The sequence below is a fragment of the Rattus norvegicus genome, chromosome 4, assembly GCF_036323735.1.
Source record: "Rattus norvegicus strain BN/NHsdMcwi chromosome 4, GRCr8, whole genome shotgun sequence".
NCBI lineage: Eukaryota > Metazoa > Chordata > Mammalia > Rodentia > Muridae > Rattus > Rattus norvegicus.
Window position 1 is genome coordinate 103,137,908 of NC_086022.1, and position 19,599 is coordinate 103,157,506.

At 37.4% G+C, this 19,599-nt stretch overlaps 1 gene segment (V, D, J or C); it reads right to left on the bottom strand.

Annotated features, from left to right (window-relative positions):
• Positions 1 to 17,937: 17,937 nt before the first annotated feature.
• On the bottom strand, positions 17,938 to 18,935 carry LOC690786 (immunoglobulin kappa variable 2-29-like). The segment is given in 2 exon segments: positions 17,938 to 18,448; positions 18,807 to 18,935. Coding segments are annotated over 2 exon segments (495 nt in total).
• Between the last annotated feature and the right edge of the window lie 664 nt (positions 18,936 to 19,599).

The window sequence follows — 19,599 nt, forward strand, 5'->3', positions numbered from 1 at the left end:
GTATACTTTCTTGGTTCTGTATACTTAGTTTTTTTTTAAATGATATGTCATGGGGATTTTCTTTCCTGATCTTTTCTATTTGGTGTTCTGTAAGCTTTTTTTATCACTACGAATGTATCTTCATTAGTTTGGGAAAACTTTCTTCTGTGATTGTATTGAAAATTCGGTCTAAGGCATTGGCTAGGAATTTTTCTCCTACATTTATATCTATAATTTGAAAATTTGATATTTTAATGATGTGCCATATGTTGTGTTATCCAATCCTGTGTTTCTTTATATGTTTCCTAGTCATTTAAATTTTACTTATTCTACATTCTCTGCTTTATCTTCCAGTCCGGACTGTCTTTCTTCTTTTGTTGAAAACAATTTCATGTAATATATTCAATCACTGTTTCTTGTCACACAACTCTTCCCATATCTTCTCCACCTTTCTAGCCATCCAACTCTACACTCTTTCTTTCCCAATTTCTTTAAAAAACAATCAAAGAAAACTAACAAGGAAGGGAATATTTAAACAACATTTCTGTTAGAGGGAATTTTTCTTGGCTTTCATTAAAACAATATTTAAAAACAATGAAAAACAACAAAAAACACACTTAAAATGTCTGAAGCCATAATATATTCACAAAAGCCCTGAAAGACAAAGTTTTCCAAATGATACAATATGAAACAAAAATCAACAAAATAGCATTGAGTTCATTTTATGTAGGCCATCTATGTCTGAGCATATGGCCTACACTTAAGTGTGGTTTATATTCCAAGAGAGACTTCATTGGATAGAAATAATTTCTTTCTTCTGCAAGTGAATACCAATGTAGATAGCTTCTTGGTTGGGGATAGGAGTCCATGTTCTCTAAATCCTCTCACTACTGTGACTCTGTCCAGAGTGAACATGTGCAGGCCCTGTGCATACTGAAACCAATTCTATTATGAGTCTTATTGTGTCTGGGGGACCCTGTTTCTTTGGAATTATCAGCCTCCCTAGCTTGTACAATCATCTCAACTCCTCTTTTACATACTTCCCTGAGTGTTGAATATGGGAATTTGATGGTAGCATCACATTAATAACTGAATGTTCGAATATCTCTCATTCTCTGGACATTTTACAGTTTTATATCACTGTGTTTGTTATCATGGTCTAATGAGAGAAATTTTCTCTGATGATGGCTGAGTAGCTTTCTTATGATTCATTTCATTGCAATGTTCATAGAGCATATGTTCATGAAATATCCAGATGCAAGTTCTTGAGAACCTGAGCAGTTTTTAGTATGGGTTCTATCATTTGGGATGGGAGTTGAATCTAAAACGGAATGGTTGACTATTCCTACCATTTCTGCAACTGTTGAAACAGCATATCCTTCAGTCAGTTGTACAATGAAGTTCATATTGTTCATTTTTTTAGAACTTTCTATGAGCTGGTAAGTAGAAGTTACACTTTTTGGTGTATGGCTGAAATAGCCTACTAAAATCACATTGGTTCATTTCCTTTTAATTCCTCATTTCCTTATCAATGATGACTTGTGTATTGGTAAGTATGGAACACTGAAAGCACTCATTATAATTAAGTGAAAATTAATATGTGATTTTAACTGTAGCAAGTAATTAATTTATGAAAGTTAGTGCTTTTTATGTTTACGGCATTGGTAAGAATTCTAATATTCTAATATCCCTTCCTGTCTCCACATGTGCTCAAAAAGGTTGTCCTACAGCTGTCCATACCCAAATCCTGCCCAGAAGTACTATCACTTCTAAGCCTACAGATGAGACCACCATGTTTGCTCCAATAACTGTCCAAAGAGGAATCCACCAGCAGCACACAGGGGACAGAATCCATGGAACAGCATGGGACAGGAGGCTTCCTGTCTTAATCTGTGCTCAGAGTTATGGCTTTCCCACAACCCTCCATACTCAAATTCTCCCCAGGGAGAGAGATGGTCTCCTAGGAGTCCTCTCACTCCTAAGATCACAGGCTCACAGGCAAGCTAGGGGGATAAACTCCATTCAGAAACAGCAACACCAACTAACATCAGAGATAACCAGATGGCAAGAGGGAAGCAGAACAATCTAAGCAACAGAAATCAAGGATACTTGGCCTCATCAGCACCCAGTTCTACCACCACAACAAATCATAGATACTTAATGCACCCTAAAAGCAAGACTGGGATTTAAAATCACATCTCATGATGATGTTAGAATACTTTAGCAAGGATATAAATAACTCCATTAAAGAAATGCAGGACAACACAGGTAAATAAGTAGAAGCCCTTAAAAGGGAGACATACACACACACAAAAAAAATCAATTGAAGAATTATAGAAAAACACAAACAGTTGAACAAATTGAACAGTTGAAAAATGTCCAGAATCTAAAAATGAAAATAGAAACAATAAAGAAATCAAAAAGGGGAAAAAACCTGGAGATAGAAAACTTAAGACAGAGATCAGGAAACATAGATGGAAGCATCACCATGAGAATACAAGAGAAGAGAGATTCTCTGGGGCATAAGATCCCATAGAAAACATTGACACAAGAGTCAAAGAATATGTGAAATTCAAAAAGCTCCTAAGCCAAAACAGTCAGGAAATCCAGGACACAATGAGAAGATTAAACCTAGGATAATAGGTATAGAAGACAGAGATGATTCCCAAATTAGAAGGCCAGTAAATATTTTCAAAAAAATAATAGAAGTAAACATCTGTAACCTAAAGTCAGAGACGCTCATGAACATAAAAGAAGCCTACAGAACTCTAAATAGATTGGAACATGAAAGGAATTCCTCCCATTGCATGACTATAAGATTTTGCAATTCTACCCTAAATCCAATGATAAATAATTTCTAAGTCTTAAGCAATGAGATATTTAAAAATCAAGAAGAGAGTGTAAGTACTGAATGAGCATTCACACAACTGTCTATACCTAATGAGTAAAGACATACGATACTTTTCATTAGTGGCTCTCCCTCCTAAAGACATAGTCTAATAAAGGATGAGTTAGCCTGAAACTTTAGATATCAACTACAAATCTATGAAGCTAAATGTCTCACAGCAAACACCTTGGCTCATCCTTACTCTCAATGACAAGTAAAAGTTTGTGCATACAGAAATATAGAAAAGAATACTCTCAGAGAACACAGATGAAAATGTTCTCAAAAAATACTGGCAAACTGAACACATCAAAAACAGAAATCACCATTATAATGTAGGGTTCTTGGAGATGAGGGAAGTTTCTACAAATAAAAAGCTGTAACTATAATACAGCACATAATCAAACTGGAAGAGTTCAGAATTGCAGACAATACTGAGAGCTCAGGGGAGACTGCTACTTCTGTTCACATTCCTGGCCAAAGAGGAAACTGCCTGGTGCCCTCTGTGCCCTCTGGTTACAGGAACCTAGGAACAGTCAGGGGCAGAACCATTCTAGTTAAGGCTGCATCTAGAGCTGAAAACCAGGCACCAAGAGTGCTGACACACCTGAGAGCAGAAGTAAGACCAAGTCTTCTTCTCCAAGAAACCTGGCTGGAGGCCTCAGGACACACAAACCCAGGAGCAGTCTTGGACAGGACCCTTCTGCTTTCTGCCTGAACCTAGAACTGACTTGGTCCCACAGCTCTCTGTACCCAGGTCTGGCTGAAAGAAAACAGGTCTACAGTAGTGCTGACACAATGGCTTTCAGGAGTGTCAGGACACTGTCGGAAACAGCAAAACAAGCTAACACCAGAGATAACTTGATGACAAGAGGCAAGCACAAGAACCTAAGCAACAAAAACCAAGACTATGTGGCATCATCAGAGCTCAGTTCTCCCACCACAGCAAATACTGGATATTCAAACACAACAGAAAAGCAAGATATAGATTTAAAATCATATTTTATGATGATGATGGAAGACTTTAAGAAGGACATAAATAACTCCGTTAAAGAGATACAGGACAAAATATGTAAACAAGTAGAAGCGTTAAAGAGAAAACACAAAAATTCCTGAAAGAATTAGAGGAAAACATAACCAAACCAGTGAAGGAATTGAAAAAAAATTCAGAATTTAAAATTGGAAAAAGAAACAATAAAGAAATCACAAAGGGAGTTAGAAAACCTAGGAAAGAGATCAGGAGTAATAGACACAAGCATTACCAACAGAATGCAAGACATAGAAGAGAGAATCTCAGAGGCAGAAGAAACCATAGAAAACATTGACACAACTGTCAAAGATAAGGTAAAACTGCGAAAGATTCTAACCCAAAACATCCAGGAAATCCAGGAAACAATGCGAAGATCAAACCTAAGGATAATAGGTATAGAAGAGAGCAAAGTCTCCAAGTTTAAAGAACCAGTAAATATCTTTAACACAATTATAGAAGAAAACTTCCCTAACCTAATGGAAGAGATGCCCATAAACATACAAGAAACCTAAGGAACTCCAAATAGATTGGACCAGAAAAGAAATTCCTCCTATCACATGATAGTCAAAACATCAAATGCACAAAACAAAGAAAGAATATTAAAAGCAGTAAGAGAAATAGGTCAAGTAACACATAAAGTTAGGCCTATCAAAATTAAACTAGATTTTTCACTAGAGACTTTGAAAGCCAGAAGATCCTGGGCAGATGTCATACAGACACTAAGAGAATACACTCTGGCACCTTAAATTACTGAAGCACTAAACACAACCTCTTGCACTCAAGGCAGACGAGTTAGGGGTACAGGATTCACAAGCCGGGGACAAAAGTTTTCCACAAAACAATTATTATTTAGATATAGCTAATAATTTTGACAAAGACTGTGAAGAGCCAAAAGACTCTTGCTTCTCCAGTTCCTGCCAAGGAAGGAATTGCGGCTTGTGTGAATACCCCATGAGAAAGGGTATATCTATGCCAATGTCCTCCTGACTACAGAAGGTTGGCCTATGAAACTACCAATAATTCTAATTGAAAGAACTTCTGACAGCATGGCCACATCTTCCATAAAAATTCCTGATCACCATGTCTCTCTGTCCCAAAGATCACACTGAGTGTGCTTCCAGTCCTTACCACAATGGAGTTTTGTACCATGATGGAATCAATGGCTACTCCTGTTTCAGTGTGACTGAATACCAAGGCAGACATGGTGAGACTTGGAAGTGGATGAAACAGTTTCTGTTCTCTGCAAGAATGAGACTATATGTTGCAATGGGATAAGAATATATACATGTATCTTTCCTCAAAAGTATTCTGATGTGAACTTGTTAGAAATTGTGTTAGAAATGGTTGAATGTGGACACTGCCATGTCTACATGATTCCACATGTCAGGCTGCTCTTGGGCCTTACTTCTGTGAATATGTACGTGGATTCTTTGGAGACCAATGTGAATTTAACTTTCCTGAATGTGCCAGTCAAACATTTCTTCATGAAGGTCTATATGTGGATGGAGGAAATAATTACTACTGTGATTGCACAGGTAGTGGATTCACAGGAACATACTGTTAGACTTACATGCCTAATTGTTGGTCAAAGCCTTGTCACAATGGTGCAACATGTGAAGACACTATTGACAGCTACATTTGACACTTCTAGCCAGAACACACAGTTGTTGTCTGTGAGACAATATTTTCATTGCTCCCAAGAAAACTGAGTGAAAGTTCTTGCTCCCAAGAATCTGGGAACATCATCTACAAACTCTGTTAGTGGTTTTAACTCAGCATATTAATTTATTATAAATGATAGAAAACTAATCATAAAACACTTTTTTTAGCTCAAACAAATTTAAGTAGTTTCTAAATAAAGAGTATCAATGCCAGGATATGATTGTTAAGCCCCAATGGGAGAAAGCTCCTTATCCAGCTGACAATACTAGATTACAGCACCATTAGCCTCCACAGGATAATATATTCCTGTGTCTGAAAGTCAAATATAATGATACTTAAGCTTAAATGATTGATTACTACATAACTGATTTTCATCAAATTGGTATGACCTAATGTCACCCAGGAAGAGGAAAGCTCAAATGAAGAATTACCTCATTCTATCTCTCCTGTGGCCATGTCTGTGAGAAACTGTCTTGATTAATGAATGACGTCGGAGGACTAGGGCTATTGTGAACAACACCCAGATGAGCCTTTGCCATATAACAAAGATGAATGAGCCAGAGAACAAGTCAATAAACAGTATGGTATTCATCACGTCAACAGAAAAAGAAAAGTAGGACATGCAACTTCAGAAAAATAGAATGAAAGCATAATGCTGGATATAGCATAGCTAGGCAAGGGATGGGGTTCAAGAAACTGAGGAGAGGAAGTGAAGAAGGTCAGCTTGAACTAGGTATTCGTTAATAAAATAAATAGGAAATCACAGCAGGATTTAGAATGGAAGCATTAAATTATAAAATACGTAGAAAACACAGCAGTTTACAATTTTTTGTTTAAGACTTGGAAACTTTCTTCTACAGAAGCTCAATGACATACTCTTGATTGATAAAGAGGAAGAGATAGTGTAAGCAAGCTTGATCAAGCTTCAGAGCACTGTGGGAGGAAGTTCTTTGATTTGCTGACAGTAATAAGTTGCAGCACCATCAGCCTTCACAGGATCAATGGTGGGAGGAAAAAAACCTGTTAAAGATCCACAGTAACTGAACCTTATAGAGACTCCAGTGCTAAAATGGGTGCTTCATAAATCAGGATTTTGGAAGACTGTCCTAATTTCTGTTGATACCAGTGCATAGAAACCTTAAATCATATAAACTGACACTCTCATTAGACCTTCAGTAAATGGTAGAAATCTCCCCAAGAGCTGTGGCTACTGAATATGTAGTCTGGTTCAGCACAGTGTTCTCATTGGAAACTGATAACACACACACACACACACACACACACACACACACACACACACCTGGAACACTGAGCAGCAGTACCTACAGCAAGAGAGCAGCTGACCTTATATCTGAGATCTAGACTGGAGGTTGCATCTCAAGGAATCGACAATCAGCACTTCACGAGGTTTCGATCTGCCTAGATCATTTGATAATGATTCCAAGTGAAAATCAGCTCAGAAAAGATTGGGATGTTCCTAAAAGACACAAATAATCTTGCTTCCCCCACTGGGAGTTTTGGTTATCCAAAATATAGTACAGTAGCTCATGAATGTCCCAAATGGATTTTGCATTCTATCTTTCTTTTCAGCAAAATTATAGCTTGTTTTATAAATGTACTGCACTGTTATTGTCAATTGATACAAATTCAGATAGTTTCTGTTTCCTGGCTACTATGGATAGAGCAGATAGATGAGCAAGTATCTCTGAGTTAGGATATAGAATCTTTATAAATATGGCAAAGAGTGGTATATGCCTGACAGATCCATTTCAATATTTTGATTTATTTATTTATTTACATATTTATGTATTTATTTAATTTCCTGATCAGATCATCCCCTTACTCCTCTCCATCTAACCTCTTCCTCTTACCTCTTCTCCCCCCAACCAACCCTTTTTCTTTCTCCTCAATGAGGGAGAACTTCCCATTGATATCAAGCCCATGTGGCATATCAACTTACACTGGGACTAGGTAAATATTCACTTATTGAGGCTAGCCAAGGCAGACCAGCCAGAAGAAAAACCTCCGAAGGCAGACAACTGAGTCATAGACAGCCGCAGCTTCAATATATATGGAACCTACATGAATACCAAGCTGGACAACAGATATATATATATATATGGGCCTAAGTCCATCCTATGCTAGCTCTTTGGTTAGTGACTCAGTCTCAGTAACCTGTGGATCCAGGTTAGTTGATTGTGTATGTTTTCTTGTGATATTCTTGACTTATCTGGCTTCTACAAAACTTTATCTCACTCTTTCGCAAGATTCTCCATGCTTCCCACATCTGGCTGTGAGCCTTTGCATCAGTTTCTAACAGCTGTTGTGTGAAGTCTTTCGGTCGTTCCTGTCTGCAAGTACAGGAGAATAGCACTAATAGTGTCAGAGGTTCTCTCTCTCCCTCCTCCCCCTCCCTCTCCCCCTCCTCCTCTCCCTCTCCCTCTCCCTCTCCATCTTCCTCTCCCTCTGTCTATCTCTCATGGGATAGGTCTCAAGTTGAAATAGTCATTGGCTTATTATTCCTTCAAATTCTGTTTCACCTTTACTATCTGAAAATCTTCTAGGTAGGATAAATATTGGGTTGAATGCTTTGTGGTTGGGTTGATATTCACATCCCTTCCTTAGAAGTAATGCATGGTTGGACAAGGTGGTCATTTCAGGTCTCATATTCCCTGTTGCTAGGAGTATCAGCTATGGACATGCTCATAGATTACTGGAAGTCTCCCTTGTTCTAAGTTTCTGACTTGTCTTCCCTACCATTCATAATTTTAGTTCTCTCTCCCAGTTCTCTCTCCACAATTCCTATCCTCACATGATTTCTCCTGATCCCCTCCTGGCCTCATCTCCCACACAGTGTCCTCCTACCATTCAGTTCCAATGTCTTTTTTATTTATGCTTCTGGGTGAGATTCAAGCATGCTCCCTTGGTCCTCATTGTTACTTAGATTCCTTGGGTCGGTCTGTAGATTATAATATATTTATCCTATACTTTAAGGGTAATATCAATTTATGAGCAAGTGCATACCATGTACGTTTTTCCAGGTCTGAGTTATATCACTCAGGAAGATATTTTCTACTCTCATTCATTTGGCTGCAAATTTCATGATATCATCATTTTTAATAGTTGAGTAATATCCTATTGTATAACTATACCACATTTTCATCTTTAATTCTTCAGTGGAGAGGCATCTTGGTTAGTTCCAGTTTCTGGCTATTATAAATGAAGCTGCTATGAATATTGTTGAGCAAGAGGTCTTGTGGTATGCTGGTGTATCATTTGTATATAAGTCCAGCAGTTGTATAATCTGGATCTTGTAGTAGACTATTTGAAATTATCTCAGAGTCCACTGAACTGCTCTCAAAAGTGCTTGCACAAGTTTAAAATCCTGCCAGCAATGGAGGAATGTTCCTGTTACTCCACATCCTATCCAGCATGTGATGTCCCTTGAGTTTTCATTTTAACCACTCTGCAAGACATAAGATGTAGTTCCATAGTCATTTTGGTTTGCAGTTCACTGATTAATAAGGGTGTTGAGAATTTCCTTAAATGCTTGTCAGTCAGAGATTTCTCTGTGGCATACCTGTTGAGCCCTAAAGCATATTTTTATTGGAATGTTTGGTTTGTTGGTGTCTAATTTTTTGAATTCTTTATATATGTTGGATATTAGCCATCTGTCAGACATAGGGTTTGTGAAGATCGTTTCACATCTTATCAGCTGCCATTTTGTCCTATTCCTTACAGAAAGTTTTCAGTTTCAAAACCTTGATTTTAGTGCTTAAATTATCTGGATATACTTATGTATACTCTCATATCATTTGCAAATAGTGATACCTTGTCATCTTCTTTTCCAACTCATACCCCATTAATCTATTTTTGTTGTCTTATAGCACTGGACTTCAAGGACTATATTGAATATACACAGAGAAAGTGGACAGCCTTGTCTTGTCCCTGATTTTAGTAGAATTGCTTTAAGATTCTCTCCATTTAAATTGATGTTGGCTATTGCTTACCATATATTGCCTTTATTATATTTAGACATGAACATTTTATTCCTAATCTTTCAAAAATTTTTATCATGATGTGGTGTTGGAATTTGTGAAAGGCCTTGATTATCATGTGTTTTTTCTTTCAGTTTTCTTATATGGTGAATTACACTGATGAACTTTCATATGTTGAACCATAATTCTATTACAGGAATAAAGCCAACTTGGGCATAATGGATGATATTTTTTATATATTCTTGGATTAAGTTTGTTAGTATTTTATTGAGTGTTTTTGCATAGATACTCATAAGCAAAATTGGTCTGAAATTGTCTTTCATTGTTGAAACTTTGTATGGTTTAGGTGTCAAGGTGACTGAGACCTCATAGAATGAATTAGGTAATGTTTCTTCAGTACAGTTTTTATGGAATAGTTTGAAGAGTATTGGTATTAGTTCCCCTTTGAAGGTCTGGTAGAATTTGGCACTAAAACCATCCAGCCTTGGGCTACTTTTAGTTGTGAAACTTTAATTAGTGCTTCTATTTCCTTATGGGTTATAGGGTTACTTAGATTGGTTACATGATATTGGTTTACCTTTTATAGGTCATACCTATAAAGAAAATTATCCATTTAATTGAGATTTTCCAATTTTGTGAAGTGTTTTATTTCTTTTACAACCAAAACAATACTTTCCTACCAGTCCCTCAGACAGAGTCACTCCTCTGTCTGTACTTTCCTTTCCCTCTAAGAAAATGGGGATCCCAGAGTATCCCCAACCCAGACCCATCAAATCTCTGCAGGATTAGGCACATCTTCCCCAAGGAAGCCAGCCCTCTGCTACATAGTTGCTGGACACCTACGTTCCAACCTTTGTATGCTCTTTGATTGGGGGCTCAGTCTCTGAAAGTTTCCAAGTTAGTTGATACTGCTAGTTTTCCTGTGGGGTTCCACTTCACTTCATAGTCTTCAAACCTTGCCCAAATATAAGGGTCCCTGACTTCTGTCCAAATGTTTGTCTGTGGGAATCTGCATCTGTCTTAGTAAGCTGCTGGGTAGAGCCTCTCAGAGGACAGATATACTTGGATAAGGTCTATACATATAACAGAGTATCAGTGAGAGTATAAGAGATTAGTGCTTGCATGTGGGATGGGTCTCAAGTTGAGCCAGTTATTAGTTGACCTTTCCTTCAGTCTCTGCTTTATCTTTATCCCAGCACTTCTTTCAGATAGGACAAACTTTGGGTGCAATGTTGTATGGGTGGATTGGTGTTCTTATCCTTCTACTGGGGATCCTGCCTGGCTACAGGAGGTAGCCTTTTCAGGTTCCATGACCGCACTATTAGGCATCTTGGCTAAGGTTGTAGCTGGAGATTCTAAAAAATGCACCATCCCACACTAGAGCACCACAGTCCACAGGCACCAATGGGCTGTTATAATCCTAGCAAACTCTATGGCCCAGAGTTCTCAAAATCTCTCCACCTGTCTCACTATGTTCCCATGGCATGTCGCTGCCACACTTCCTCATACATCCAAATTCCATGACTTGCTGGGGTAATCTGTCACTTTAGCTTTCTCTGGATCTCAGTTGAGTCACTGTGCGAAGGAAAACATCACACAATCTTAGTTTAGAAGCAACAGGCAACAACTGCAGGCCACAAACCTAACATCCTAATAAGTAAGTCATACTAAGTTAAATCCTCTGGTGGGCCACTAGTTCATTACTTCTTGTACCTCAAATTTCCAAAAAAAAAAAAACCTGCAAGTCCCTTTTTTCCTCTCTTCCCCTCTCTGACCTACAAGTCCTGCTTACTCCTTGTCCACTGATTGTTACCTAGACATCTTAATTCATTAGGGGAATAGCCTAGCCACAAAGTTCACCCACATTTACTCCTTGGAGTGTCCCCCATCCAAGGTTTCTGGGACTGCCTAGAGTTTCCCCATAGCTCCCAACCCCAGCAGCTTCAGATTTCCATTGAATATCCTGGCCCTCTGTGCCTCTCTTCTGTCTCTCCCAAATCCTGCCCTTCTATTCTTCTACCTGAAGATATCCAGTTAGACCAGCATCATTCCTTGAAAATGGTTTCTTTAGTCCATTCTATGGTTTTAGCTTCTTTGTGAAAAATCAAGTTTCCATATGTCTGTCGGTTTATTTCTCGGTCTTCAATTTTATTCCATTGTCCAACCTATCTGTTCTGTACCAACGCCATGCATTTATTACAACTATTGCTTTGTTCTACAGCTTGAGGGCAGCAATGGTGATTTCTCCAGAAATAGTTTTGTTGTTCCTGATTATATTGGCAATCCTAGGTCTTTTATTTTTCCATATGAAGTTGAGAATTACTTTCTAGGTCAATAAATAGCTGTGTTGGAATTTTGATAGGAATTGCATTGAACTTGTAGATTGCTTTTCACTATGTTAACCCTACAAATCATCAATGACTGCAGTAGATTTTTCCATATTCTCATATCTTTTTCAATTTCTTTATTCAGTGAAGAAGTTCTTCACATTCTCATACAGATCTTTCACTTGCTTTGAAAGTTAAACCAAGATATTTTATATTGTTGTGACAATTATGAAGAATGCTGTTTCTCTAATTTCTTTCTCAGCCCATTTATGAACTGTATAAAAGAAGGCTACTGACTTCCTAGAGGTAATTTTATATCCAGACGCTTTGCTATAGTTGTTAATCACTTGTAGAAAGGTTCTGGTAGAATGTTGTGGTTGTTTATGTATACTTGATATCGTCTAAGAATAGTGATACCTTGGATTCCTCCTGTCCAATTTGTATCCCCTTGATTTCTATTTGTTGTCTTATTGCTTTAGCTAGAACTTCAAGTACTATTTTGAATAGATAGGAAGAGAATGGGCAGCCTTTTATTGTTCCTGATTTTGTGGGATTGCATCAACTTTATCTTTATCTTTAACTTTATCTCCATTTCAATTGATTTTGGCAATTAGCTCACTGTATATTGCTTTGATTATGTTTAGGTAATTGAATCCATGTTCTTTCCAAGACTTCTAAAATGAAGGGGTGTTGGATTTTGTTGAAGGCTTTTTCAGCATCTTACGTTATGATTATTTGATTTTTTCTTTCAATTTGTTTACATAGTAGATTATGTTTATGGATGTTCATATATTGAACACTCCTTGCATTTCTGGGATGAAATGCATTTGATCATTGTGAATGATGTTCTTGATATGTTTTTTATTTAGTTATGAGAATTTTATTGAATACTTTTGTGTTCATGTTCATAAGACAAATTGATCTGAACATAACTTTCTTTGTAGATTCTTTGTGTGAGTTGTTGTTGCAGGGTGACTGTTGCCTCACAGAATGAATTAAGTAATGCTCCTTCTGCCTTTTTTTGTTTGTTTGTTTGTTTGTATTTTGGGTAATAGAGGAGTATTGGTATTAGCTCTACATTGAAAGTGAGTAGATTATGTACTAAAAACATCTGGTACTGGGCTGTTTTTGATTGGAAGGCTTTTAAGGACTGAATCTATTTCAAACCTTATGGGGCTGCTTAGATAGCTTACATGATTTTGATTTAACTTTGTTAGTATCTGTCTAGAAAAAATATCCATTTCTTTTATATTTTCCAGTTTTGTGGAATACAGGCTTTTGAAGTAAAATATAATGATTCACTTTTTGTTTTGTTCCCTAGTTTATATTGTTTTCTCTCCCTTTTCATTTCTGGTTTTGTTAATTTGGATATTGTCTCTGTGCCTTTTAGTTAGTTTGGATAAATGTTTGCCTTTCTTGTTGACTTTCTCCAAAAACCAGCTCTTAGTTTTGTTGATTATTTGTATTTTTTTTCTAATTGATTGATTTTAGTCCTTATTTTGATTATTTGCTGCTATCTCTTCATCTTGTGTCTGTTTGCTTGTTTTTGTTCTTAAGATTTCCAGTGTACTATTGATTTGTTAGTATGAGATCCCACCAAATTCATCATGAAGGCATTTACTGCTATGATCTTTCCTCTTAGCAATGCTTATATTGTGTCCAATAAATTTGGGTATGTTGAACCTACATTGTCATTTAATTCTAGAAAGTTTTTAATTTCTTTCTTTCCCTAACCAAGTGATCATTGATTAGAGAGTAACTCAGTTCCATGGGTATGTGGGTTTTCTGTAGTTTCTGTTGATGTCAAAGTCCAGTCTTCATCTGTGGTTGTCTGATAAATTGTAAGGAATTATTTCAAACTTCTTGTATCTGTTGAGATTTTTTCCTGATTATATGGTGATTTGGGAGAAGGTTTCATAATATGCTGAGTAAAAGGTATATTCTTTTTGCTTTGGGGGTGAAAGATTCTGCATGTCTGTTAATTCCATTTAGTTCATAACATCTGTTAGATTCATTGTTTCACTGTTTAGTTTCTGTTTCAATAACTTGTTCATTGGTAGAAGTTGGGTGTTGAAGTCTCCTACTATTATTGTGTGGAGTTCAATATGCAATATGAGATTTAGTAAAGTTTCTTTTACACCAGTCGATGTCCTTGCTTTTCAGGCATATATGTTTAGAATTGAGATGTCATTTTGGTGGATTTGTCCTTTGAAGAATAAGTGTCCTTCCTTATCCGTTTTGATTACTCTAGTGTGAATGTCTATTTTATCAGATATTAGAAGGTCTACTCAAGATTGTTTCTTGGGTCTTTTTGCTTGGATAAACTTTTTCCAGCCCTTTTCTCTGAGGCAGTATGTACCTTTGTAGCTGAGGTATGTTCCTTGTATGCAGCAGAATGAAAGGTCCTATTTACATACCCAGGTTTTTAGCCTGTGTGTTTATATTTGTGGATCGAATCCATTGATATTGATCGATATTAATCAGCAATGGTTATTAGTTTCTGTTATTTTGATGTTGGAGGTGGTAAGGTGTATGTGACTCTCTGCTTTTGCTGTGAGATGATTAATTTCTTTTGTTTTCTTGAATATAGTTCATCTGCTTGTGCTGTATTTTTCCTTCTAGTATCCTGTGTAGGGCTGGATTACGAGAAATCTATTATGTATATTTGGTTTTTGGAATGGAATCTCTTGGGTTTTTTTCATCTATAATGTTTCATAATTTGACTGGGTATAATAGTCTAGACTGACAACTGTGGTCTCTTAGGCTTTGGAAGACATCTGTCCTGGACCTTATTGCCTTTATAGTCTCTGTCGAGAATTCAGGTGTAATTCTGATATGTCCACCTTTATTTATTATTGGATCATTTTCCATTGCAGCTTTTAATATTCGTTCCTTATTCCATGCATTTGTGTTTTCATTATTATGTGGCAGGAGAATTCTTCTTTTCTGGTACAATTTATTTGGTGTTCTGTAAGCTTTTTATATATTTATAGCCATTTCTTTCTTTGAGTTAAGGAAGTTTTCTTCTATGATTTCCTTGAAGCTGCTTTCTGGTACTTTGAATTGGGAATCTTCATCTTTTTCTATTATTATTTTTCATAGTTTTGGACTTTGCAAACTGTCCCAATGCCCTCCATATTTTAAGTTAGAAACTTTCTACATTTGGCATTTCCTTTCACCAATGAATGGATATCTCCTATGGTATGGTATCTTTCATACCTTAGATTCTTTCATCTCCTGTATTTGGTAATAATGCAAGATATTGAATGAATTCTCCCACTATTGATGTGTGGTGTTCAATGTGTGACTTATGCTTTAGTAATATGGTTCTTTTTACATATGTGGGAGACCTTTTATTTGTGACAAAGATAATCAATATTGAGATGTTATCTTGGTGGAGTTTTCCTTTGATGAGTATGAAGTGTACTTTCCCATCTCTTTTGATTAATTTTGGTTTAAAGTCTATTTTACTAGATATTAGAATGGTTGCTCTCACTTGCTTCTTGAGTCTATTTGCTTGAAAAATCATTTTCCAGCCCTTACTCTGAGACTAATTTTATCTTTGTTGTTGAGGTCTGTTTCTTGTATGAAGTAGAATGATAGATCCTGTTCTTTTCTGTACATTCTGTTATCCAGTGTATCTTTAATGAGGAATTTGTTCCATTGATCTTGCTAGACATTAATGACCCACGATTATTAATTCCTGCTCTTTTTATCTTTGTGGGGGTTGTGTGTTTGTGTGTGTGTGTGTGTGTGTGTGTGTGTGTGTGTGCATGTGTGAATGTGTGTTTCCTTTCTTTTGGATTTGCTAGTGTAGATCTTTCTCCAAAATGGGCCACATAGTTGGTCAGAAAGCACGTCTCAACAAACACAAGGAATTTGCAATAACTCCTTGTATCTTATCAGACTACTATGGATTAAACCTGGACTTTTACCACAATGGTATCAGCAGAAATCTTAGAAACTCATGGAAACTGAACAATGAAAAGTTAATGGTCACCAAATCAGGGAAAAAAAAGATATTAAGGACTTTCTAGAAATCATTGAAAATGAGTGAAGTACAGAGCTTAATAGAATTCTCAACAGAGGAATCTCAAATGGCTAAGAAGCATGTAATGAAATGTCCAATATCATTTGTTATCAGGGAAATGGAGATCAAATGACTCTGTGATTCCACCTTTTTATCATTTGGACATTTTATGTATTTATATTTCAAATGTTTTCTGCTTTCCTGGTTTCCTTTCTGGAACCCTTTAACTTGTTCACCCTCCCCCTGCTTCTATGAGGGTGCTCCTCCTCCCACATACCTACCCTCACCTCATTATCCTGGCATTCTCCTATACTGGGGAAAAGAGCCTTCACAGATTTATCAAGAACCTCTCCTCTTATGGATGCCAGACAATGTCATCCTCTGTTACATATTCCACTAGAGTCATGGGTCCCTTCATGTATATTGTTTGGTTGGTGGTTACATCCCAGAAAGCTCTAGGGTATCTGGTTGATAGATAATATTGTTCTTCCTAAGAGGTTACAAACCCCTTCAGCTCTTTTATTTTTTTTCTCAAACTCCTCCATTGCAGTCTCCCTGCTCAATAAAATATTTGGCTATGAGCATCTACCTCTGGATGTATGACAGGAGACAGCTATAAAAGGCTCCTGTCAGCAAGTATTTCTTGGCATCTGCAATAGTGTCTAGGTTTTGGTATCTGTATACAGGATGGATCCCCAGGTGGGACAGTCTCTGAACGGCCTTTCTTTCAGTCTCTGCTCCAATTTTTGTTCCCATGTTTCCTTTAGACAGGAGTCATTCAGGTTAAAATTTAATGATGAGTGGGTGTCCCTATGCCCCAATGTGGGATGGGGCTTATTTAACCTTTGAATATGGTCTCTACAGGTTCTTTCTCCCCTTTGTTGGGCATTTTAGTTTATCTCATCCCTGTTGGGTCCTTGGAGTTTCTTTTTCCTGGCATTTGGGACATGCTAGTGGCTACACCCCTAGTCAATATTCCTATTTTTGAGGAATATTGAAACTGAATTGTAACCTCCTTTAATAAGGCAGGAATTCTTGTGGGAGTAGGGGGCTTCAAGTCACCTGCAAACTCTGCAATCCAAAATGTGTCCTGTCTACAATATACACAGAAATGAAGGAATAACAGAGACTGTGGGGATGGCCATCCAATGACTGGACCATCTTGAGACCCATTCCTGGAGATAGAGTCAACAGTGTTGATGCTATACTTTCAAACAGGAACCTACCATAACTGTCTCCTAAGAATTTTTAAGAAAAAGTACATGGAAGCAAATACAGATATTCAAGGCCAAAAATCAGGCAGAGATTGGACAATCTTGAGAAGACTACGGGATAGAATTGGATTAGCTGGAAGGCTGAAGGATGTAACAAGAACATCTACAGATTTAAGTAACTCAAGCCCCTGAGGGCTAATAGCCTGAACCACCAACCAAAGAACATGCAGGGGCAGGACCTAGGCCCACCACATATTTGCAGCATATGTGCATCTTGGTATACATGTGTATACCCTAACATGATGTATACCCTAACATCTGAAGAAGGGGCTATCTGATTCTGTTGCATGCCATTGGATCCCCTTCCACAACCTAGACTGCCTGATTGGCCCTCAGTGGGAGAGAGGGTGCTTAGTTGTGCTGGGAATTGATGTCCAAGGGTAGGGTGGTAACCAAGGGAGTCTTCTCCTTTTCTAAGAAGAGTCAGGAGTAATAGGGGTGGAGATTTTTAAAGGTGGGATTAAGAGGAGAGGAAGGGTGTTGTGATTGGGATATAATATGAATAAATACTGAATTACAGAGAAGAAAAGAAGAAAAAGATAATATGGATAGACATCTAAGTATTTAAAAAGTTAAATGAAAATTTAACAAAAATGCATACATCATTAAAAGGAAGCAACAGAAGACAAGAAGTTAATGCAAAATTATTTTGCTTAAAATCTGCAACAATAAACTAGATTAATGAGATGAATTTCTCTATTGCTCCAGAGCCAATACCATGGCTAGTAAACTAAAAAGATTAGAAATTGCTGGCACTTGGAAGTCTAAATAAACCACTCATCCACCCAGATGAGTGTAGCCAGAGTTCTCAGTTGTCAACAATTAGTCATGTTGCCCATGCTCTTCCTCTTGCACAGACACAGAGTGTTCTGCTCCTCTCCATATAAACAGCACATTAGCAGCTGGGCTACCTCAAGCAAGACATTTTTTGTTAGGGTCTGTATCACTGTGGGAGGAGCATGGGTAGCTTGCATGCAGTAATAAACTCCCAAATCCTCAGCCTCCACTCCACTGATTTTGAGTGTGAAATCTGTTCCTGACCCACTGCCACTGAACCTGTTGGGGACCCCAGATCCCAGGTTGGATACCAAATAAATTAGAAGCTGTGGAGATTGGCCAGGCCTCTGTAGATACCAATATAAATAGGTGTTTCCAGCACTATCTAAGAGACTCTGACTTGACCTGCAAGAGATGGAGACCGATTGTCCAATGGTAGCCGATAATGTGGATGGAGTCTGGGTCAGCACAACATCACCTTTGGTTCCTGTAATTATAATAGAACAGTGCGAAGTCATTTGCAAATTTCCCAAGCAATCTTTGTGAATTACTTTTTGTTACTTATTTCAAGTGAGATTCTGGTATGTTTTGTGATTATTAAAAATGTATCAAATGCTTTTTTATAAAACAATTCAGTTGAAGATCCTAAAGCTCATACACCTTCCCATCTACATTAGAATCTTCTTAGCACAAATCCTATCTCATCTGTAATTTCTCATTATCAAGTAATAGAAGCTCATGTGTCCATCCTAGAAAAGAGGACCTGCCTTACCATACATGGACAGCCAACATGGGCAGTCAGAACTCACCCTCCATTCTTCTCCTGTACCTCATTCTCTACTTACCCAGAATCCAAAGCAATAATAAAAACAGGGACTGGACAGGACTCATCGTTTTCAGGAGATGAAATTAGAAGTGGAATCACTGAAAGCAAGAGTACAGCTGAGCTTTTATCTCACTACAGCAAGGCAAGGACATCCCTGGGGAACAATATGCAAACAACCTGCCACCAATAGAGGTGTTTATAGGGGACAGTTTGTGGGGTTCTTGTATTTTTAAAATAACTCACACAGGTCTTCTGTAGAAGGAGTGAATGTAATTAAACAATATGTCTTGACTTATGGGAGACTAGCAGGTTGCTGAAAGACTGGCAAAGTGGTTCAAATCCATTTTGTTTTTATTATAATTTCTTTAGACATAATCTATTGATGAAGATTTCTGGTAATTCCCCAACTCTCTCATGAATAAACAAGCCTGGAGGTTTTTAACAGGGAAAGGGGTTTTAGGAAATGAATTATTTGTTACAGTTTTTCTATTTTCTTGAGAGAGGGGAAAAACACATGAGGGAAACTTCATATTGTAGGGAGACTGTCATTATTTAGGCTGGGTGTACATTTTCTATTTTTACCTCCAGACTGTCCACCAAACAAATTAGTCTGTCATTAAGTGGGCTCCAATACTCTATGTGAATAATAGAAAAATCTTGATAAAATCAGGTGGACTTTTGCCAAGTCTAAGCAGTTGGAGATGAGCAGGAGGAGACAAATAAGAGTAGAGCAAAAACTCCATCTCCCTTTCTATGGGTATCTTCAGGAACACTCAAAGGATGCCTACTTCTGAAAAATGCTCTCAGTAGGT